The sequence below is a fragment of the Squalius cephalus genome (assembly GCF_949319135.1).
Source record: "Squalius cephalus genome assembly, chromosome: 5".
In the NCBI taxonomy this organism is placed as follows: Eukaryota; Metazoa; Chordata; class Actinopteri; order Cypriniformes; family Leuciscidae; genus Squalius; species Squalius cephalus.
In genome coordinates, this window is record NC_137126.1 from 17,034,158 (window position 1) to 17,059,079 (window position 24,922).

Here is a 24,922-nt window from a genome sequence, read left to right on the forward strand (position 1 = left end):
CACAAGCATAGTCCACATACATATATCACGTTTACTTGAAGTATTTTCTCTTCCACAAATATAATGCCAGGAATGAATGTCAGTAATATTCAAAACTTATCTAATAATTGTACCAAGCACATATGTGGTGCCACTCTATTCCGTTACCAGCATATATCCTGTATTTAGGAAAGAAGAACACTAGTTATTATAAAATGCACAGGGACTGTCAATTTAAACCAGCCTATTACACGGTTTGCTTTAACATTTATGCACATGAATGCTAGATGACACTGGCATGTTTTTTGCCTTTATTAGCAACAAATAAGCCATAACCAACATCTGACAGCTTCTCAACCCCTCAAAAAGAGTGACCTGCATGTTTTTCTTAAAACCACATTAGTTGTCATACTGCTTCATTGACTCTTTCATAAAATTCTATGCTGCCATATTTTCTTTCTTAACAATGAACAAGTCTTATCTTATTCCCCTGGAGTTTTGTATGGCCTTATAAAAGCGTTCCCTTTTTACAGTAAACCGGTTCGTTTTAGTGAACCAGACATACTCAGCATACAATGGACTTGTAAGAGCTAAATCAGTGTAGTTTCTGACTGGCTGTTCAAATGACAGTGTAAAGTACTGTATAAGTTTGTTTTTGTTTTTTAATAAATTAATTTATTAAATGTTTTGAATTAAACCATTTTTTTATTTTATTTTTTTATTTAAATTTCTAAATTTTCATTTGACAGTTGAATTTCATTTATTTTTTCAATAATTGCTAATTAGTATTGCCTTGTTGACTGCTATCTGTGACTAGACAGATTACTAGGCGTTATAATTATGTTTTTATGATGACACAGTTATTGTTTATTAGCAAGCTAGACTGAAGATGGTTGAACTCACACACAAATTACAGCCAGTCACCTAATTATTAGCGTGGCTGTTAATTCATAAAAAATAAAAAATAAAAATCTATTTGATAAATGCAATATTTGAAAAAAATAAAATAAAATTGCAAAATAGCTCATCACTCATCTTACCGCAGGTTGTCTCTTGAGTCGGATGATCATGTCGGGGGTGAGAGAGGGCGTGCGCTTCTGGCACGAGGAGGGATGTTTGAATGTTGTGTTTACAAACAGTAACTGAAAATTCTGCATAGTACACCTTTAAGGAAGAATCATTAAGAGGATTTCCATATTTGTAAAACATCAGAAAAGAGGAAAGATAAACATGTCTTCTTCACATCAGTCATAGCCACCACAATCACAATAAGTGCCAATATTAACGAAAATGATACCATCATACCATATAGTTGACATTGACAAAGCCATGTTTTCCCTTTTTTGTTTTATTTGCTGTTCTTTTTTTCTTTTTCTTTTTTGTCTTTTAGCCGTCCAAGCAAAGGAAGCCCTTCTCACAATGAGAGTCCAAATCCTTCGTTTGACTCTTAGAGCCAAATATCCTTCCTCCACGTCCTCCTCCTCTTTCTGTCCACTGCCTCTCATTCTCTGTGCTTTTCTTCTGACCAAGTGCATCCTGGGATTGCTGCATGCCTAGCATTACAGCAAGAACAGATGGAATTGCTGAAAGGAAAGGCAGAAAGATAACTGAAGAATGCAGGAGAGCTGTGGGGTTAGTCACTCCTTCTGTCTGTACTATATACACTAATCACATTGTAATGGGCCTCTGAATAATACACCCAGTATGGACTTGTGTCAACATTCGAACTCACTGCAATGTTAAATATACTGAAAATGCTGTGTGGTGTTTGTGTTTACACACTAGGCAATGTCGACGTATTATAGAAGTGTCACACAAGCTAAACGTGTATCTGCCATAAGCATACAGAATATTCGTCTGCACGCCAGTATACAGGATGGATACACAAAGTAAACATCACGATTTTTGCACTTGTTACTGTATGTGGTACTTTTGTGTGTGATTGTATCCTCCCTGAAAGTTTGAACAATATTTAATCCCATGTTTGTTTCGACCATATTGTCTCTTTGTATTTTCCCTAGCAAACAAATAAGACTGAAATGTTTATACATTAGGATATATATTATGAAGTGTCTGGTATGGAGAAAAAAGCCTTAGAATTATTTCTGTCAGGACCACTATCGTCGAATACGGTTGACAATTAGCATACAGTTTGGATTGGCGGTATGGTTCTGTTCTGGGCAAGAACTCCCTGCGCATCCATGCAGCCTAGCATGGATAAGAGCAGGGAGAGCAGCAATAACCCCCCTTGGGGTAAACAGAACAGAACCAACATGAATGCATTGCAGATATCATTAATTCAAGATTTTTAAAGTACAACATGATTCGAGATTTTATTCTGATTCAAGGGGAATCAGAATGCCAAATCCTGACTGGGCGAGAGGAGGAGCTGGAGATGGAGGAGGGTGATGAGCTCCTGAGAAACGCGATAGCTGCTGATAATACTGAAGGAGCTTATATATGTATACAGTGATAGGTGTCGTATTCCTATAGGTAGACGTGGATCAGCAGAGAGTCACTAACGTGACCTGCCAGAACTGACTTGATATTTATGTGATGATTTAAAGTTGTACAATTCATTTATTTGTTGATGCAGCAGTGGGAAATGTCTGATCAAAGGGAAGCGTTGGTGAATCAATCTGTCTGCAGTTAAAATGTTACTGATAAATAAAATGAAGCATTCTTAAAAGCCCAACATGAGTTTAAATGAATATAGCAGCTGTTCTGACTGATTACATGGTGAACAGAATCTATTACTGTGTTAATGTATATTTGTTGTGCATCTCTGGGAGTTGTGCTTCTGTTGCCTTGTGTCGACATGTACATTTAAGTATTGACAATGAAGTTATTGTTGTTATTGAAAATGAACTGATTGTAAAAATATAAGTTTATGATTTGTATGTGTGTGTGTATATACAGTATATTTACTTGTATGGTGTATATACAAAATCTTCTTTCTAAATTGAACGGATGTGTGTGTGTGAATCGTACTGCCGCCATGTTTATCTTATTGTGGTCTGGTGTCATAGACTGGCCAATGCTTTGTGATGAAATTAAAGTGTCTTTGTGTGGAAGATAACTGAGCTCATGCATGTATTATATTTGTCATCTCTCTCACCCATAAAATGTAATAGCAAAATATTAAAAATTAAATATTCATGAAAATGCTTCAGCTAATGCTTTCATAATAAATTCTCAAATATAAATAAAATATATACACTAGCATTCAGAACTTTGGGATTTAAAAAAAAAGTATTTTATCCTCATCAGTCTGCATTCATTTGATCAAACATACAGTAAAAACAGTATATGAAATATAAAAATAACTTCTATTTTAATACATTTTGAAATTGAATTTATTCATGTGATGGCAAAACTGAATTTTCAGCATCATTACACCGGTCATCAGTGTTAAATGATCCTTCAAAAATCATTCTAAAATGCTGATTTGCTGCTCATGAACAAATTCGTATCATTATCAATGTTAAAAACAGTTGAAAACTGTTTCATATTTTTGTGAAAAACTGACACATTTGTTCAGGATTCTTTGATAAATAGCATGTATGTGAATAGAAATATTTTGTAACATTATAAATGTTTTTACTGTCACTTTTGATCAATTTAATGCATCCTTGCTGAATAAAAATATTAATTTCTTTAAAAAAAATCATACTCACCAGTCTCACCCCAAACGTTTAAACGGTAATCTATTTTTCTTTGTGTAAAACAATGCAAATATGAATCTTCTTTATGGTTGAATGTCTGCTGAGGCTTTGGCTGAGGAAATTAGAGGAATTCCCTAATTACCAATGGATACTCTGTAGTTGATGTAGACTGCAGATACCCTTGTAAATCACAGACCTCCTGCTTTTTTTCTCAAAAAGGCCCGAGGTCTTTTGAAAACACCCCAAATAGTGGGAAAATGTGGCAGACAAGACCAAGTTTGAGTTTTTCTTGTGTGGTTTAAGGTCTTTCCTCCCGCTTTTGGCTGTTTCACAATATTCTTTACAGCACTCAATTTTGCTCTGCATTTAGCTGCACTGATATGAATTGCTAATCGGAGAGTTTTGAAGCTGATGCCACATTGGCCATCTATGTGGCCATCACAGTTCTCATTCACCTCCAGTCTCCACGGGAGTCAGATGTTTGTAGGGTCACAGTCTATAGTGCTGTATGTGTTGTGCTTGACTCACAGTATGTGGCTTTGCTTATGTTAAATGTTATGTTAAACACTACATAATATAGTTTCATCAACAGAAGTACAGCAAGGGTGCTTTGGAGTGGGGGAGGTGTGGAGTAGTATGACACAGTAAAAGCATGACCTTTCCTGTAATAATACGTTTATATTTTTTTTACAAACAATAACTTGTTCTCTAATTTTGCTTCTTGATTTGGATTTGCTTTGTAATAATGTAACTTGCCAATTAAAATTTAAAATGCTATAACATTTCCAAATCTGAAGTTAGGTGACTTTTTTTCACCAAAACATTTTAAGAGGTTTATTCTTTTTTCCACAATTGAAGATAGGTCACTGTTGTGCTGATGGCCAAAGGTTTTCAAACTGTTTAACACAAATGAGTATTCTCACATTATAATGGGGCACATCCCATGTGCCGTTACACCTTTGTTTAGCGACAAGCCCTTCTTTTGTTCTGCCCTTTTGAGCTGTCACTTATTTTTTGTAGGACTGTTAATAGCTGAACAAGAACTATTACAGTAAAAAGTGGTAACATGATGACTTTGTGTTGGTGTAACCAAACTGTCTCTGGTGTAACCTAAATGAACTCAGGCTAAGACCATTTAGTTAACTGAAAACATTTTAGTGTAATTGGCTCAGTTTCCGCCTTGACATGAAGTCAAATGTGACATATTGTGAGATTAAAAGTCAAATTTGAATTTCAATAAACCTACTTTAGTAGTAGCCTACCTATAACATGCATGTAGGAGAAACTGACTGTTTGTCACTAAAGAAAAAGGTCACTGCAAATTACCAGACAAGGGGTGAAAACAGTTCTGCTGAAAGAAAAAACGGGACAAAATGTACTGATTGATACTGACAAACACTACAGTGTACTTGGCTAACAATCCAGAGGGAAGGCGAAAAAAACTTAGATTCTTTCCGGACACCTTGGCAACTATAATGTCTTCAGTGGTAGGCTATGACTGTGCCTCACTTGAAAAATATAACCCTGTCTGTTAGTAAAGAAAGTCAAGAAACAGTTATCCTGTGGTATATATAAGATTTTGAAAGTGTTTATATACACTAGGAACACATTTAAGATGATTATGGGAAAGATAATCTGTAAGTAAAAAAAACAATATAGCCTACCCAGCTAACATGTTCTCGTGAACTTTGGCAGAAATAACAAACAAACGTCCCTCTATTAACGTTAATAAAATGTTTGTTCAAAGTTATCTGCTCTTTAATAATTTCTCAAAACATTAGCACAAAATCATCATTTATAAACGTTCAGAGAACATTCAGAAAAAAAAAAAAAAAATTTTTTTTCATAACTTAACGTTAGCAATCTTAGAACATTTTTTTTTTTTTGACTGGGAAGGTTGGATAACAGGAAACAACAAGCAAAAATCATATAAAGAATAAACAAAACTACGGTAAACAGAACAGTTACTTCCTCAGGGCAAATACTTTTGCAGTCCTCTGAGTAATACGTATTTCTGAAAATTTGGTCAAACTCCGTGTGTTTCAAATGCAGCTCTCGGATTGGTGGAGACATGCATACATGTGTGTAAGGCAGCAAACACACTTCCTCTTCAGAGCGGGATGGGGGGAGTTTCTGCAGTTTGAATGTCCCACTCCGAGCTGCTAAAATAAACATAATAGCTGAGAATTGGTGGTTATATTTGTGTTCATATAGAAGATGGATTATAGCAGACGTCACTCGCAATATATGGACATCAGAGAAAGGTAAGTGTAATGACATTCGGCTGTGGAATATGTTTGGGTCCGTTTGGAAACGCCTACTTTATACCCCAAAATATACAGTTAACGTTAACTGAGTTTACATATTCCTATACGTATGTGGTGTAATATAAGTTGGTGGGAGTGTAAATGTGTGCATGTTTAAGATTTCTTTCTTAAAAATGACCGTACATGGAAGTAGCCGTAATTTTATTTCTTAATTTTGCAGTTTGAAATACTGGCAGTTTCCTCAGACTAAGTAAAAAAAAAAAAAAAAAAAGTTTATTTTAATCTCAAGTAATCTCAAGCACCACAATAGTGCTTTTACACTGCACATTGTGAGGAACTGTGGGGGAGCTGAGGTTCACCCGCTCGTCTATGATCACTGAAGCGCTCAAGCTGCAAGTTCATGATTACACACACGATAAAGCTGTGAAGTTTTTTCCTGACTGACTGCTGACAGCCGACTGCTGTTTATTAACAAAATAATATATAGTGGCACCAAAAAGGCAATACTGTATGGTCCATGTTTACATATCAGGATAATCATTCATAGCATTTTAGGATTATTCTATTGCTGAATTCGCAACCGCATATTAGGATAGGCTACTACTCGTACTACTTTTACCACATCTTTCTATGGCAGAAATAATAGAGGTATAATCTATCTATCTATCTATCTATCTATCTATCTATCTATCTATCTATCTATCTATCTATCTATCTATCTATCTATCTATCTATCTAGCATATCTTTCCACTTTCCACCAGTTCAGTCTATTCTAGACAAGATATCAACCAAGTGGAATCTGTAACTGTTACATGATGCTAGAACTTTTTATGAACCATTTTTGCAGTTACTATATAACAAATAATCTACCATCATCAACTCACATGCAGTAATTTTTAGTGGATGTATACAGTTCACACAGGTGGCCTAGCAGAGTAACCACAGGTGTAGTTCATAATGAACATGATCCTTTAACATTGATTAATATCAGTGTATATAACACTATACTGTACTATACACTATACACAAATTCTTTTTGTTAAATGTTTTGCTTTAAAAGTGAACGTGTGCAAGCATTTATTTGAGAAAAAGTTTGCATACATTCACTTTTAAAGCAAAACATTTAACAAAAAGAATTTGTGTATAGTATCACTTGGTTGATATCTTGTCTAGAATAGACTGAACTGGTGGAAAGTGGAAAGACATGCTAGATAGATAGATAGATTGATAGATAGATATTTTATCTAATGCAATGACATTCATACATTTGTTAGTGTGGCTTAAATGTATTTTTTGGCGCCACTGGTTAAGAAATATATCCAATTTGATATTTACTGTATACACAATTTGAATTTCCAGTTATAAAACGTATTAGAATATAAATGTATTAGTAGTAAAATTTGTTTAAATAACAAAAAGCAACTTCAGTTTAATCTAAATTGCGTTCAACTCAGTTTTGGGTGGTGAACCGTGACCTCTGACCTCCCACTGCTGCAAGCACCTGATATCATGCTGGGCTGTCAGAAGATATTCCCTTCAGCATGTCGAGAAAACCTTAATTAAACTTAATCATTCACACTCTTTGTATAGGCTACATTTCTAAAATGTTATTAAATCATTAACAAATTAACATCAAGCATAAGACCAGTCAAATAACTACACCAGCTTTACACATCAAATTAATGTTAAAATGGTGTGACATTTATGTCAGTTTAGCTCTGGCAGCTCTTGCATGATTGTTGGGATTTCTTCATTATTGGAGTTAATCAGCTTTTTTGAGTGGATTAAGATCATTTGAGAGCCTCCTGCCGGGTTCGCTTGTCTATCACTCTGTCATTAGAATTCATGTCAAAAGTGAGTGCGCTAAACATATAACTCCTCTGGCTGTGCCTATAGGAAGAGACTTCACAGGGAATCCATCGGGCTACAGGATCCATTGCTTCCCAAGGGACCGTCAACAAAGAAGCCATGTAGGGAAGGAACCAGGCACACAAACAGCAGAGAGAGGAGATCTTCAGTGCGACACATCAAATCTGTCAGGGACAAAAGGCCATTGGCTGCAAGCCAGCAGGAAAAGTAAAGAACCTCTGTGTCTTGTGACATAAACACATAAAATGCACATGGATGGAACGCTTTTGTTTAATGCAGCGTGACCATATATAAAAAAAACCTTTCAACCTTGCCCACCGTCTACTGATTAGCTGTTACATCAACCCAGTGGAATAATGCATGATGCCTGGTTATTATTCATGTTAGCAATTATTAATAATTTAACTATATTAACAGTCACAAAGTAATATTAAATATATAAAGCAAATAGCATGAATTTTGCAGACTACAGCTGAGCTCATACACCTATTCATGTAAAATGTGTCACATTTGATGCTGATGGAGTTTTTCTCATTTTCTTCAAATTGTTGTTTCATCCTGCAATTCCTGCAGTCTCAATGCTGGAAGGCCTGCTGAGAGGAACTGGGGGAAAGCTGTTAGCCAAAGTTCATCAGCTCAAGTTAAAGTGGCTTCAGTGGTCAAAACTGCTGTACAGAACAATACAGAACCTGCTCGCAAAAAGAGGAGGAAAATTCACCCGTCTGGTTTTGAAGGAAAAGGTAAGTGATTATTTATCTCATTACATATTAACTAACTCATCCAGAATTTAGCTTAGTTGTTTCCAGACCATTCTGATGAAGATGTGAGGATAATTAAACATTCACTGACATTGTGCACCGTGTGCCACTAGATGGCAGAATTGAAATGCTAAGACCAAGCCAATCTTTCTTTGAAGAAACAGTTTCCTTCTGCACAAAGAAATAATTCATGGGGTATTCAATCTTTACAAGACTCAGGGACCCCCATCCAGACTGTAAAATTGTATAATAACTTTAATTAATGGCTTCAATAAACATTATTTGCTTTTTCAAAAACAGATTATTAATATACTATGAAATCGTTTTAAAAAGTATACAATATTTTTTAATCAAATCCTATATGTTGTATATCTGTCCACAGACTTTAAAAAAAAATTAAAAATTGTACACTACCTTTCAAAATTTGCAATCAGTAAGATTTTGAAATAAATAAATACATTTATTCAGAAAGGATGCATTAAATTGATTAAAAGTAACAGTAAAGGTCTTTATAATGTTACAAAAGATTTCTATTTCAAATAAATGCTGTTATTTTGAACTTTTTTATTTATAAAAGAATCCTGAAATATAAATGTATCATGCTTTCCACAGAAGTATTAAGCGGCACAACTGTTTTCAATGTTAAAAATCGTAAGAAATATTTCTTGAGCACCAAATCAGCATATTAGAATGATTTCTGAAGGATCATGTGACACTGAAGACTGGTGCTGAAAAATTCATCTTTGCCATCACAAGAATAAATTATTTACAATATATTAAAATAGAAACCAGCTACTTTAAATTGTAATTATATCTCACATTAACACTGTTTTTACTGTAGTTTTGATTAAATAAATAAATACAACAGTTCATTCAGGTTGTTGAATCTGATTGGCTGAGAGCCTTTTCCAGCCAAGCGATTTTCTACCAGTATTACCATGGGAACCGTTTCACCATTTGTATCACTCCGCTTGCAACATTTTCACAGCGAGTGTCATGGCGGATGAGCAAACCACCATAATTTTACAAATTCTAGTGTTATTGTGTCAAGGAATGTAGTTTTAAAGGTCCCGTTCTATGTGATCCCATGTTTCAAACTTTAGTTAGTGTGTAATGTTGTTGTTAGAGTATAAATAATATCTGTAAAATTATAAAGCTCAAAGTTCAATGCCAAGCGAGATATTTTATTTAACAGAAGTTGACTACAAAAAACGGCTGGATTGGACTACACCCCTCTACTTCCTTCTTTAATGATGTCACTAGAACCGTAACCACCGCCCACAGGAACACAGGCGTATTGATGGCGAAATGTCAACAGACGTGGTTGATGTTTATCTATAATCGGATACCGCAAAAGTTTAATTCGAAGTTGTTAGTTTGCTCTGTCCATTTCACCACGGACTGTTTTTCTAACCTGGAATAATATCAAGCAGACTTCTCTCAGCGTTTCATACTGACAAAGGGGGCAATTTACATTTACATTTATTCATTTAGCTGACGCTTTTATCCAAAGCGACTTACAATTGCTATACATGTCAGAGGTCGCACGCCTCTGGAGCAACTAGGGGTTAAGTGTCTTGCTCAGGGACACATTGGTGTCTCACAGTGGATTCGAACCCGGGTCTCTCACACCAAAGGCATGTGTCTTATCCACTGCGCCATCACCACCCTATAATTTCAACTATATTCCAGCAAGCGGTAAGTAGTGATTTACTATGGAAGTAGCGATCAACTTCACATCGTTTCTCTTAGTAGGATGAAAATAATCTTACTTAAACTGTGATTAATATACAGAAAGCGATCAAAGAACAATCCCTTTCCAATCGCCCAAGCTGTCAATCACACAGCGCGAGTTTATCTGGACACTTGCCAAAACTCGTTATGAAATCAATGACGCTGTTACACTGCACAACGAATCTCTTACTGTATTTATATACCTCATGTTTGCATTGGTGAAATCATTAGTGAGAGCGCAGAAACTGCGTTGCAATGATAAGATCTTTCACGCGATCAACAGACTGTTATCTGCTCAATGCTCATCACTGCAACCTTTTATGTGATGGGAATAGATCTAAATACTTAAAAAACTTCTCACGATTCGTTAATCCCGATAGCTGTAATAGTAAAAACGTATAATAGCTGTAATAGTAAAAGTTTTCCAGATAGTTCCACATGTAATGCCAGATATTTCATATGCAAGCATGTCAGCCAATCACAGCAGTGGGCGTTTACACTGAAGTCTCACAGCAGACACGCCCCTTCAAACAGAGTGTTCAAACCAGGGAATGAAATCAGGCTAGGAAATATGCCTTTTATTTCTAAATTATAACAATTTTTGATCTAAAAAACATACTAACATTATAAGGGCACCCCTGGAAACATTATAAAATAATTAAAATAATCCATGGAATGGGACCTTTAAGAGTTTATGAGAATGTAGTTATTTAGACCTCAAATATGTGACTTGTGATATATAAATATAGCGCCTATTTGACAATTTGTTTAGACGTTTTTGGAGATGTGAGCCCTTGCGAAAAAGAAGTTTATTCAAGTGTGCTATTAGTATACTTCTTTCAAACTAAAAATAAGTATACTTTGAGTCTACTAATTATACTTGACTTATACTGACAGAAAAGTCTTAGTATATTTGGACTACTTGTACTCAATCTTTTGATCGAGATAATACTGTAAGTATAATTGGCTTGTAGCTGTGTTGACTCTTTTAATTGAGTAGCCTATTAAATACTTTTTTCACAGTTTTACGTACTGTCTTATAAACCTACATTGTAAAGAAAACAGATATGTTCCTAATTCTGAGTATCAGAATTTTTGTGTAGGCTAGGCCACTGGTAGTGTACAAAGGAATTTACTTCAAATCTACTCATTCCCCACCATTGACTGAATTTTCCAGCTATCTATGTTTTCATGGAAGTGTACTTTCATACACTAAAAAAATGTGCTTTATTTATTTTGACTAGTAAACTATCTATATTCCTATAAGTTCACTTGTAGTATAGTTGCAGTACAAACAAAAAACTTATTTGTAAACTAGTTGTGTACTCAAAATTTACTACCGTTACATTTAAAGTATACTTAAAAGTAAGCTTTTATGCTCTAAAAAGTGGGCCAATTTAGTCACAAGTACTATTGAAACAGTACACTTACAAGAAGTAATAATATTTTATTTAAATAACATGCCGTATTTGGTATTGTGGAAGGGTCTGTTAGTGATTGTGAGTTTGACTTCAGTGAAAGTTACACTGTTGCGCCATTATATGGCTGCAAAGACTGTCTTTATGAGTGAGTAAGTAGCAAATACTTTTGTGTTGAAAGGGACTGAAACAAGGATGTAAACAAGGATGTTGTTTTTACTTTAAACAACACCTTATAAGACATAACTTACAAATGCACCGACTAGCACTCTCATGGGAAATCCCCTTAACTGTTAGAAGGACAAAGACAATGACAAAAGATTTGGATCTGTAAGATTTTTAATGTTTTTTAAAAGTCTCTTCCTCTCACCAAGGCTGCATATTTGATAAAAAAAAAACTTGAGTAATGATGCTGAAAATTTAGCTTTGGTCACAGGAATAAATTACACTTAAACCATACACACATATAAATCAGCTGTTTTAAATTGTAATAATATTTCACAATATTACTGTTTTTTTGTATTTTTAATCAAATTGTTACGAACTGCTCTGAGACAAGGTTGAGATCCAAATGCAGCTTTTAATAATGGGGCAATCCAGATGTAATCCAATGTACAGGCAACAGGTCAAAACACAGGTAGGCAGTCCAAACCAACAAAACACACAAAGTTGGGAACAAAGCAAATGGGTAATCCAAAGGCAGACAGAGAGTCCAAAAACCAAAATACATGGAACCAGAGAAATGCTCAGAAATGCAGCCTACATACAAGACTTCGCAGAGAATGAATGAGTGTACATGGTTTAAGTGTACATAGGCTGAGACTGACAAGGTAATGAGACACAGGTGGATGCAATCAGGGATGATGAGTCCGGGCAGTTAGTTATGGGAAATGTAGTTTGTGAGGAATGACAATAGTCTGATGTGGAGTGCCCTCCGGTATATACACTCACCTAAAGGATTATTAGGAACACCATACTAATACTGTGTTTGACCCCCTTTCGCCTTCAGAACTGCCTTAATTCTACGTGGCATTGATTCAACAAGGTGCTGAAAGCATTCTTTAGAAATGTTGGCCCATATTGATAGGATAGCATCTTGCAGTTGATGGAGATTTGTGGGATGCACATCCAGGGCACGAAGCTCCCGTTCCACCACATCCCAAAGATGCTCTATTGGGTTGAGATCTGGTGACTGTGGGGGCCATTTTAGTACAGTGAACTCATTGTCATGTTCAAGAAACCAATTTGAAATGATTCGAGCTTTGTGACATGGTGCATTATTCTGCTGGAAGTAGCCATCAGAGGATGGGTACATGGTGGTCATAAAGGGATGGACATGGTCAGAAACAATGCTCAGGTAGGCCGTGGCATTTAAACGATGCCCAATTGGCACTAAGGGGCCTAAAGTGTGCCAAGAAAACATCCCCCACACCATTACACCACCACCACCAGCCTGCACAGTGGTAACAAGGCATGATGGATCCATGTTCTCATTCTGTTTACACCAAATTCTGACTCTACCATCTGAATGTCTCAACAGAAATCGAGACTCATCAGACCAGGCAACATTTTTCCAGTCTTCAAGGTGAACTCGTGCAAATTGTAGCCTCTTTTTCCTGTTTGTAGTGGAGATGAGTGGTACCCGGTGGGGTCTTCTGCTGTTGTAGCCCATCCTCCTCAAGGTTGTGCGTGGTGTGGCTTCACAAATGCTTTGCTGCATACCTCGGTTGTAACGAGTGGTTATTTCAGTCAAAGTTGCTCTTCTATCAGCTTGAATCAGTCGGCCCATTCTCCTCTGACCTCTAGCATCAACAAGGCATTTTCGCCCACAGGACTGCCGCATACTGGATGTTTTTCCCTTTTCACACCATTCTTTGTAAACCCTAGAAATGGTTGTGCGTGAAAATCCCAGTAACTGAGCAGATTGTGAAATACTCAGACCGGCCCGTCTGGCACCAACAACATGCCACGCTCAAAATTGCTTAAATCACCTTTCTTTCCCATTCTGACATTCAGTTTGGAGTTCAGGAGATTGTCTTGACCAGGACCACACCCCTAAATGCATTGAAGCAACTGCCATGTGATTGGTTGATTAGATAATTGCATTAATGAGAAATTGAACAGGTGTTCCTAATAATCCTTTAGGTGAGTGTGTGTGTGTATGTATATATATATATATATATATATATATATATATATATATATATATATATATATATATATATATATATATGTATATATATTTTATATATATATATATATATATATATATTAGGGATGCCACAATTCTCAATATAATATTGAACCGTTCGGTACGACATCCACGGTTCAATACGCGCAGGTGAATTGCGGTTTTTTCGGTTTTACGTTTGAATAATTTATGTGCGTTTTATTTCTCTCCGAATTGACTGTTTGTGTGTGCCTGTAAGTCTACGAGCTGAGATGAGGAAACTCCTCCCCGCGAGTAAATATTCAATCACTATGCTCTAAGTTTAGGGGTGCTTAACCATCATTCCACACTTTAACATGGCGAGCGGCGGTGAAGTGAGGCTACAGTACAAGGAAGCGCCGGCGTCTTTCAAATCCGTGGTGTGGGGACATTTCGGTTTTGCCGTTGAGTATAATGCCGACGAAGAAAAAACGGTAAACAAAAAAATTACTGTGTGCAAGCATTGTTTTACACGTGTAGCCTACTCAAACGGAAACACTTCCAACATGACTGCACATCTGCGGCGCCGTCACCCAGCAATATCACTGTCTGAAGGCACAAATATGTTTATATGAAATGGTCAATTTATGTTTACTAACTTCACGTGTATGTTTATTTTCAAAAAGTAGGAATTTATGTTCCCCAGTTTGTACATGGGCTACCAGCAGCTGTGAGATGTAAGTGTTAATTGTATATTATACAATACACTAGGAACTAATGGACTTTTCTTAGCTTTTAAGTAAAATAAAGGAGTATTGCAATAAATCGTTTTTATTTTTTTCTCCTTAACCTCTTACTGTTCCTATTGCCTAAGCATAGAATAACAAAAAAAAAAAACACTCTTATGTGTCAAGCCATCAGAACCGAACCGAACCGAAAACCGTGGTTAAAAAACCGAGGTATGTATTGAACCGTGGGCTAACTGTGTTGTTGCATCCCTAAAATATATATATATATATTACACCACAGCAAAGCTTTGGGGCTTTTGGAAAGTTAATACATTTAACCATCCCTCACAGATTACAAGATTTGTTTTAAATTAATTTATTTGGAATGAGATAATGGCTGAATTCATTTGACTAAAAATCCTGCTTGTTCTGCGCCATCTGTTTATTGTAATTTTTGTCTGTGTCGATGTTGAGTTGCATGCATTTTCCATGGCTCTCCCATGCAAGGAGACCAGGGAACAAAGCTTAACACCATGCTTTATGCAATCAACATGGTTTTGCTCTTGCAGAGGGATGTTTACTATTCACAGCCACATGATGGCTACATCAGGGAGTTGGTCAGCATGATTACACAACTAGCACCAAGTCACTATTCTTATTTCCCTTGTGTTCTACAGTAAAACTTGTGAAATAAAGATTTAACCTTTGGAGAAAGGTAGTTTCATCCAGGAATTAATGAAGCTCTGACTGTTTGATTTCCTGTTGTGTCAATGAATGACTCACAAAGATTAAAGTCCTTTAACAGACAAGAACAAAGGCTTCACCTTAATACTGCTTTTATTGTTTTTCAAGAACAATCATGTATTTCAGATTTTTTTCCTAGAGTGTGATTTTCTATTAAAAAAGAAAAAGACACATTTGTATTTTTTAGCTGGAGTTATATAAAGTTTTGTCTATGTTTTTTTGAGTCAAAGTCCATGGTGAGCTCATTGCTCAGCAGATCTAAGAGTTTGTGTACTGTTTTTACGTTTTTTTTGTTGTTGTTCCAAATATATATATATATATATTAAGAGAAACCATGATGCAACTGATCTCAGATCAGCACGAAGGGCAACTCCAGTCAAAGGTTTTGTTTATAGGACAGCAGGTGGACTTTCCCTTCCTCCAGTTCCTCCCTCCACACACCCCCTTTCACATGGTCTATGCTGCTCTCTGACCAATCATAGCTCGTCCTGTCTTATCAGCTATTCAAAATGAAAGGCGGTTGAAATTTATGCTTGTTTTCTCCTGCTGTTCTTTATCCTCCAGTGGCAACATATGCATAGTGGCAGTTAAGCTCTTGAATAGCTGTTAGGCATCACATCTGAATTAATTTACTAGATTTCTGACAATTCATGTGTGATGCATGCAATTTGGGACATTTTTAAAATCAGTCAAACTGTGGTTGTACTATAACATGGACTGTCAGAAGGCACAGAAAGTGAGACTGAGCTGTTTAAGACAGTGGCAGAGATCATCTTTTCTTTTACAAACTCATGGTGAGTCTTTATTGAGCTGCTGTGTGTGTGGATATTGTCAGAAGCTTAAATAACATTTCAAAAATGCGTAAATAATTACCTTAGTAAAGTATCCTAAGTTTATACCCATCTGAAATTGCCTCACTTTTAAAGATTCATATTTTTTTATTGAAATTAGCATGAGAGTTTTTGCAAATGAAATGGAATGAGCCAAATGTTAGCTCAAAAGTTTGGTGTTGGTAAGTTATTTGAAATGTTTTTAAAAAGAATAAATTCACCAAGTTTGAATTTATATGATCAAAAATACAGTAAAAACAGTAATATTGTGAAATATTATTACAATTTAAAATAACTGTTTTCTACTTTAGTATTTTTTTAAATATAATCATTCAGTCAATTTGTGGACCACTTTAAGTCTTTCACGGACCCGCAATGGTCCACGGATCACAGTGTGAGAACCATTGATCTAGCTGATAAAGACTTAGTTTTGTTTGACTGCATATGACACAGTGTTGTGTAGTGTATCTGATGGCCAGGCTTTGCTGCAGGTCTGGAGGAAATATGTGTGTCAGTGAACATATTAGTTAAACAGAAACGTAACACTAGCTGCTGCGTCAGGATTTTTGACTCATATGGTATGCTCTACTAATTTGGACTTGCCATTACACCTGTAAATTCGTGACAGGTTTTCTGGTCCACATGCGTGGATGTTTTTATGAAAAAGACTACAGTGAATTTAAAAGTTATTTCCCATGTATCCACAGTCATGGAAAACCTTGAATTATTAAAACTGTTCTGTCCTGGAAAGGTCTCTGAAAAAATAATTCCCTTTAACATTAACTAAGATTAATAAATGCTCTAGGAGTATTGTTCATTCTTAACCCATGCTAACTAATGTAGTTAACTAATGTTAACAAATGAAACATTGTAAATTGTTACCAAACATATTTTAAAATAGATAACAGATGTTCCCTATCAGTCAGCCACTAGTGAACTGACGAATTGGGATCTCGCTTGAGAGCCCAATCACCTTCGAGTGTAAACAAAACATGCCAATGGACATTGGCGAGTGATATTTGCATTGCGAACCACACCCCACAAAGCGGGTTTGAATGGAAGCATGCTGAACTCACCCATTCAAGCTTATTGTTCGAGTGTGTACAACGAACCAGGAAGAAGCTCTTCAGAGAGTGTTGGTGTGATGGCGCGCCAGTGGTGGTCGCTTCTAAAAGAGCTATCTTTGGATTCATGCAGTTCTCCTAAAAGAGTATTTCACACGCTGCAGTGCAGACTGCCTGAGACCCCTGTGAGACAACAGCAGCTCTGGCTGCTAAGGCTTACAGTGCTGCTGGACAGGCCACCTGCATGTGATGGCCACCCTGCAAGTCTACCAGGCCAAAGCACTGTCCGTCCCCCTGTGGTAAAAAAAAAAAAAAGAAGCAAGCGCTCCGGCGTGGCTTCGTCCCCAAGATTGGTTTGCATCAATCAACCTGAAGGACACATACTTTCATGTCTCGATTCTCCCTCGACGCAGACCTTTTTACGGTTTTCGTTTGAGGGACGGGCATGTCAGTAAAGGTCCTCCCCTTCGGACTGTCCCTGTCACCTTGCGTCTTCACAAAGGTTGTGGAGGTCCTCTGAGGGAGCACGGTTTTCGCAATCTGAACTAACGAACAAGCATGCTCAGTTAGTGCTAAACTGCCTAAATTCATTCAAGGGCAGGATGGCGGTTCCACTGAAATTGTTTCAGAGACTCCTGGGGCATATGGCATCCGCAGCCACAATCACGCCGCTCAAGTTGCTTCTTATGAGACCGCTTCAGCACTGGCTACACGGCCGAGTCCTGAGATGGGCATGGTAATGCGGTACACACAGGGTGGCAATCACACCAGCCTGTTGCCAGACCTTCAGCCCATGGTCAGACCATGCTTTTCTATGGGCAGGAGTTCCCCTAAAGCAAGTGTCCAGGCATGTTGGGGTGGGGTGGGGTGCTCACTCCACTCGGAGTGTTGCCTTTTCCTGGGCATTGGTGCACGCTCCCTCGCTGACAGACATGTGTAAAGATGCGGGCTTGGGGACACCTAACATGTTTGCAAGGTTTTATAATCTCCGTGTATACTGGCTACGAATAGCTAGTAATTGGGAGGACCCGCTTGGTGCCTCGTTTGCAGCGCCACTCCCCTCCTAGGATGGAATACGTGTGCTTATCTGCTCCACAGGTGAGTTCCCCACCTGGCGAACCCTGGATGGAGTTCCTACAGCACCCTTGGCACTCAGACGTGGTGGAGGAGTCCGACACTAGGTCTAGCTCTCGTGTGTATGCCCAGAAGGTGAAGGCCTAGAATAGGTCAGAAAAGCCCATGTGTTGTGATTCCCCTACGGGTGATCCCACATGTGTATTCTTCCACGGTACTGCTTCCCTGTCGGTGAGCCCGTGCCTTTCCCTTGGCAGAGCCCGCTCTGCTGTCTCTGCTGGTATTGACTTCACCCAAGCTAGGCTGGATCTACCACAGAGACCTTCCATATGTAGCACTGCCATAACGGTCAGTCCATATGTGTAACTCCACATGTTACCTCCCTACAGGCAGGCTCTCAGGCGAGATCCCAATTCATCAGTTCACTTCTGACAAAACGTCTCAGTTCCCTTCTTCAGGGAACAGGGGTTAAATTAGTAACCTAGATGTTTATATTGTAATAATATTTCACAATGCTTTTACTGTTTTGTAATAAAATAAAGGCAGCCTTTAAAGGTGTAAAAATAAAGGTGAGCATAAAGCATAACATTTACTGACACCAAACTTTTGAACGATTATTTATTTATTGATTTATAGCTAATTTAAAAAAAGTCAAAAAGTCAATATTATTATTAGTTGTATTATGCTGTGTCTGTGTATAATTTTTTCCCCCATTGACCATAGGTCAACTCAAACTGATAGTTACTCCGGGAAGTGGGTGGCTCTATGTTCAAAGTAAGCATCATTGTGAACAGATTTTGTACTTTGTACTTTTGAAGTTTAACAGTTTGTTTGATTAATATAAGATCAACATGTGGTTGTGCTTGCACTTATTTAATACAGGAAACTTTCTTTCATACATTCATAAACAGTGTTGGGGTTACTTTTTAAAGTAATGTGTTACAATATTGTGTTACTCCCTAAAAAGTAACTAATTGCATACTTAGTTACTTTTTATGTAAAGCTTTGCGTTATATTACTTTTACATTACTTTTTCTCATCTGGGCTGGGCTTGCTTGTTAGTTTTTTTAATAACAAAAAAGGCCCTTTCACACCAAAAGTGAAATGAATAAGCCTCAGGCTAAAGGAAATTAAATTCATGTCTATACTGTAGATTTTTACTTATTAGTATGGTTGAATTGGATCATTGAAGGTCAGCAGCAAAGACACTGATTAATAAAGTGAGATTAAATACATAAAGTATATTTTGTGTAATTTAACATATTTTTGTTATTATTTTTAATTATTATTTTTAGTTAATTTTAATTATTGCAGGTTTATGTATTATCCAAAGTTTGCATTTCACTGTTTTATTCATTTTGAGGAATACTCAATCTGTTTTTGTGCAAGAGAGATGAGTAAATGCATGCTCGAATTAGTCTAGAACTACAATAACCGCATTTAGGCAGCACACACAAAGTCTATGCACCTTACTCCTGATTTCTCTCAACTTGTGGACAGGAAAGGTGCCAGTCAATAAATGGGATAACAAAGTAAATTGCGTTACATATTTGAAAAAATAACTCAGATGTTTTCTTGTAAATTTAAAAGTAATGCGTTACTTTACTAGTTACTTGAAAAAGTAATCTGATTACATAACTCTAATTATTGTATTGCGTTACCCCCAACACTGTTCATAATTAATTAAATGATAATTTAATTACTGATTTTTACAGCATTTCAATTCAGTTACAGCATTTTTTAATCATGCTATCATGTTTTTTTCTTTAAAGTTTTAGAGGCCAGAGGACTCATGGGAAGAGAGTACAGACCATGTGACTCATATGTAAAGGTGGGCATTTTGACATATGCAATCTGAGTTTTGTGCAGGCCGTATTTTGACACATGAGGTGATGTGACTGCGAGCCTCATAAAATAAGTCAAACCTATTTTTCTCTCAGCAGAGACACAGCAGTAACTTTCCCGTTCCCTGTTGGTGATGATGTGTTATTATTTTTGTCATTATTTGTCGCATAATCCTCTGTGGATGTCTGCCCTTGAAATGAACCCGTTTTCATGTCAGCCTGAACAGGTTTCAGGCATGAGAAAGCATCAGTTGTGTTGGCAGCTGTCCACTCAATTCCTGATTCAAGTGCTGATTGATTTTCCCTCTGAAAATGGTGAATATATCCGCTAGCAATGTTAAAATAGTGCACTTAATAGATTATTTATTCCAGATTTGCATTGCTCCAGATGTGGACCACAGCAAGCGATGGAAGACCAGGACTGTTCTAGACTGCAAGAGTCCTGTTTTCAATGAGACGTTTATGTTGTGAGTGATTCTTTTAGAGGTTTATTGTTCGCTACCGACCGAGCACTTGTAATATTGTGTTTAAAAAGAGGAAGTGGAAGAGAGTCGTGTTATCTTATAGTAGAATAATTTATGCTAAGCCTCACGTGCTCTCTAACACCTTGTCTGACAGCCTCTATCTCAATCAGTCTTTTCAACAGAGACTTTAGGGCTGGGTCTCCTGGCTCTCTCTTGTTAGCTGAAAGAAAGGCTGTCTTTTTCAAGTCTTTGGAGGAGAAGGCCATTGTGTTTTTGGATGAAGCTGGACATTGATGAATGAGCTTTTGAAGTGTCGCATTTATGTTGCAGAGATGTGGATGAAGACGATCAGAAGAAGAGGTTGTTGTTAACAGTGTGGAATCGCAATCGAACTTCCAGGTAGGACCTTACCCTTTTTCACTCATATGTTGATTTTCTACATTAATACAGTTGTAGATAAAGGCTAATTATATTTTTACCATAAGTACAATTATTCCTGTATGTATTTTATCTTCATGCTGCAAAAACCACATTCACTCAGTACAAAATCAATATGTTATTGGTTGGTTTTTCTACACCAGCGGTGTCACAGGGCAGTGAACTTGATCTAAGTAGGGTTAACTGAATGAATATCATCATGACATTATCAGGAGTTCAAAAATTCCCGCCTGTTGTTGTGTTTTAGAGTGTTTGATTTTGTCCACAGGCGCAGTGACTTCCTGGGCTGTATGAGTTTTGGTGTCCACTCCCTCATCACCTCAACTAAGGTAAATATCCTGTTGTAAAAGCAAAATGGAACTGCACACTCACTTTTTTGCCTTTATGAAGTTTTTTTCTCTAACCTGCACCTCCAAAAGGTGTGCGTTTGCTCCAATCCATTGTTAGGGGAATATCCTGTTGTTAACATTTACCCATAGCGATTTTACCCAGTCTAGTGCTTTGAAAATCATTTGGATTTTTATTTTTACCAATATGACAGAACATTGATTCATGCTTTAAGAGGTTACATAGGCTACAATTTACAGTAGTGCAATGGTTATTGTTTTTTCTTTGTGTGTGTGTTTGTTTTTTCTCCCACCACTCATACATTAATAAAAAAAACAATGAAACCAAAAAAAGGCATATATACATAAACACATTGTATATTTTATGTAGATAAAAGTACAAAAGCCTATGTATAAAAAGTACCCTTAAAAAGTATTTTTTTTTATTTAAAATGACTGTTTTCAATTTTAATATATTTAATTTAGTGACATTATAAATGTCTTTACTGTCTCTTTTGACCTAATTAATGCAGAATATATAAAAACCAAAATGTTCTTTCATTGTAACACCACTTAGGTTTGACTTTCTTTAAGAAAGATATAATTTTATATTTATCTAACGAAATGTTCCTCTTCATTTCATTCTCCTCTTGTCAAAGCATTTCCTCCACACCATCATCTAATTACACAGTGGGGGAAGCGGCGACGGGACTGTTCATTGAGGCTTGAAAAATGACCTACAATTACCAAAAGCAACATACCGCAAACATGCTGGCATAGTGACTTTATTCTGCATGCTCGCCTGCACGATAAAACAAGAGATATCCCACCTGAGATCCCTGTTCCTTTACATTATGTCCCGTTGTCAAATTCAAGAGTTTTATACTCATGTGTTAAGACAGTAAATCCTTTCTCGGAGGGTGATATTTTAGGAAAAATTAGATCAAGCCCGATGGATGTTTTACATAACACAATGCCATCTGGCTGAGTGGTAGAGTAAAATGGGCATCAGCTGTTTACAGCTACAAAGGTCTCAAAAACCTACACACAGACACACGACAGTGCGCTGCAGACAAACCACAGGGCCTCATTTTAATACTGTCCCTATGAGGGATGCATTTACAAGTCAACAGATATTACAAATGTGAAACCTGGCGAAGGAAAGAGCATCTTCTTCCCATGGCTTTCTATGTGTAATTGTATTATTCACATTTTTTGCTGACAGGAGATCAGAGGTTGGTATTATCTCCTGGGAGAGGAGCTGGGCAGGAGCAAACATCTGAAAGTGGCCTCACGTCGCATCAGACCGACCGCTGGTGAGATTAAATGCCGTTTCTCTCTCTTTTTCTGTTTTTTTTTTTTTGCATCTGGATCATAACCACTATCTGATAGCCTTTAGCAATGACGACGGACAAATTCCACATGACAGTTTTTCCTCAGCAACAGCGGATCAGATGATAACAGATGTTTTTGGCATTGCTTCAACCAAACAAGCTTTCTGTAGCGAAAGTTAGTTTTGTATTCAAATCCCTACAAGTCTACATGGAATTTTAGTTATATGTTTTATTTATAAATAATATTTATTATCAAGATTCTTTAGTGCCTCTAAACCAACCAATTGATGAGTTTAGATTTGCACAGGGCTTTGAAATGTGTTTTAATTTTAGTTTGTTTAGTTCTGTAATTTAAACTTTTATTTCAGTTAGTTGTCCAGGCAATAATTTTTAAGTTCAAACAACAGCAGATCAGACGATAACAGAGGCCTGGCTGTAGCGTTAGAAAGTATTTTTTTAAAGATTTACGCTAAGCTAACAGCTGTAACGGCTAAAGTCGCTGTTGCTGCTTGTAGTCAAAGGAGTTTTTTCAGCCATATCAGAGATGTGACTCCATCAGCTTTGGAATAAAAGCTGCTCTGCACACTAATGTGACTGACAGTAGAAATATGAGGAGGACATGTTTATTCTTGACATTGCTACTACCAAACAAGCTCCTTGCAGCGAAAGGTACTTTTGTATCCCAATCCCTGAGTCTAAATGGAATTTGCTTGTTTTACTTCTCACCAAACACTATGTTAAATGAACAAGAATTGCCTGCACTTCTAGGAGGGATATAAAGGGCTCGGTGTTGAAACGTACAGCATCCCCGCGGAGAGCCGTAACAAAGAGCCAAGGGCCAGTTGGGCTGACACATTGTGCACTGTGATGAGCCACTGGAATTAGATGAGAAATAAAAGGCTAAAGCGTCATAGTGTGTCTAAGTTAGTTTAAATCCACTTTAGGGATCTTCTCTCCCTCCCACTGCCGCTCCTAGGGAACTTAGCGATGAAAAAAACATGTAATATTTAAATGCGAAGGCATTCTTTTGTTCCATTGCCTGTAAGAGATCATCTTAATTATTGCTTACAAAATGAGCGATTTTGCTCCTGGGACAGAGTGACTCGTGTGCCGTCAGAGAAATTCAGATGAGATTAAGTTTGATTAGAGAGAGAGAGAGAGGTGTAGGAGGAGAGAGATCAAGACAGAGAGAGAGAAAGAGAGAGAGAGAGAGAGAGAGAGAGAGAAGGGGGGCTTGAGTCAAGGCACTGGGCTGACTTTAATAGAGAGAGCCAGCTGTATTGTGTCCCTCTTGAATGCTGTTTTCATGAAGAATGTTTAAAAAGGCATTGCTTCCTGGGAGCGTAATCTCTATGGTAACAAAGTGGGGGAGCCTGTCGCTGGATGTCGGGGTGGGGGTAACGCTTTTAGGGTAGTAGATTTCTTTCTCTCTCTCTCTGTTCTGGGGCAGTCGGCTCTGTGTCAAAGGGATTCAGGTTGAGTTCATCTCTCATGGTGTAGACACACTCACTTTAGCTGAAGCCTGCAGATAGCATTGACCGGATTCTGCTGTCCTCTTTCTGAACGAGTTCTGGAGTAGAGAGATTTCTATCCAGGGCTAAGATGTACTCAAAGAGCAGTCTGTCTGGTTGGGACTCGTGGGACTCTCTTGTGTATCTTTCAGAATCTGCTGCATCCAACTATGAAGCTGGACCCAAGACCACAAGTCCAGAGAACATGCAGTCATTTACAGTAAGTCTAATTCATAAAATAACATTTGAATTTTTAATTTAATTTCTAATGTTTATTTTTTGTAGGCTTGCATTTCTAACTTAAAATTTGCTTTATGTGATGTAACATTAATTGACTAAATTAATTAAATTTTATTGTTAAAGACAAAATATTTGTATTAAATGTTACTTAATTTTAATTCTCCAATCAGATAGAAATATTTTTTTTCCCACTTTTTACAGTGTAGGATGTCATTCAGGATTTATGGATTCTTACATTTTATATTTTGTTGGAATTTTAAATGTTGTGTAGTTTGTATGAAAAAAAGGTTGAAAAATATTTGAAAATATTGTAGATCCTGACAGGTAATGTTTCATAAATATTCTTAAGTAGACAGAAATTTGAAATTTTATGAATATATTACAGTTTTCAGTTTTACAGTTTTATTACAGTTCCCCCGGAATTATCAAGATTCTTTAGTGCCTCTAAACCAACCAGTTGATGAGTTTAGATTTGCACAGGGCTT

At 37.0% G+C, this 24,922-nt stretch overlaps 2 protein-coding genes across 8 annotated transcripts in view; both read left to right on the top strand.

Annotated features, from left to right (window-relative positions):
* Window positions 1-3,139, top strand: part of dnm1b (dynamin 1b) — a 51,871-nt gene extending 48,732 nt beyond the window's left edge. For all 7 annotated transcript variants that reach the window (XM_079870661.1, XM_079870657.1, XM_079870658.1 and 4 more), the window contains one exon: window positions 1,370-3,139. Coding sequence is in view for 5 of the 7 variants with exons in the window: in XM_079870657.1 (XP_079726783.1) it covers window positions 1,370-1,430 (61 nt within the window). In the remaining 2 variants the exon portion in view is untranslated. The remainder of the gene's footprint in view (window positions 1-1,369) is intronic.
* A 2,617-nt stretch (window positions 3,140-5,756) lies between these two features.
* Window positions 5,757-24,922, top strand: part of rgs3b (regulator of G protein signaling 3b) — a 49,559-nt gene continuing 30,393 nt past the window's right edge. Inside the window, exons 1-10 of the mRNA XM_079872060.1 lie at window positions 5,757-5,908; window positions 7,809-7,988; window positions 8,355-8,521; window positions 19,004-19,054; window positions 20,053-20,111; window positions 20,497-20,591; window positions 20,919-20,987; window positions 21,295-21,355; window positions 22,578-22,668; window positions 24,350-24,417. Of these exons, the coding sequence (XP_079728186.1) occupies window positions 5,862-5,908; window positions 7,809-7,988; window positions 8,355-8,521; window positions 19,004-19,054; window positions 20,053-20,111; window positions 20,497-20,591; window positions 20,919-20,987; window positions 21,295-21,355; window positions 22,578-22,668; window positions 24,350-24,417 (888 nt within the window). The 5' untranslated portion in view covers window positions 5,757-5,861. The remainder of the gene's footprint in view (window positions 5,909-7,808; window positions 7,989-8,354; window positions 8,522-19,003; window positions 19,055-20,052; window positions 20,112-20,496; window positions 20,592-20,918; window positions 20,988-21,294; window positions 21,356-22,577; window positions 22,669-24,349; window positions 24,418-24,922) is intronic.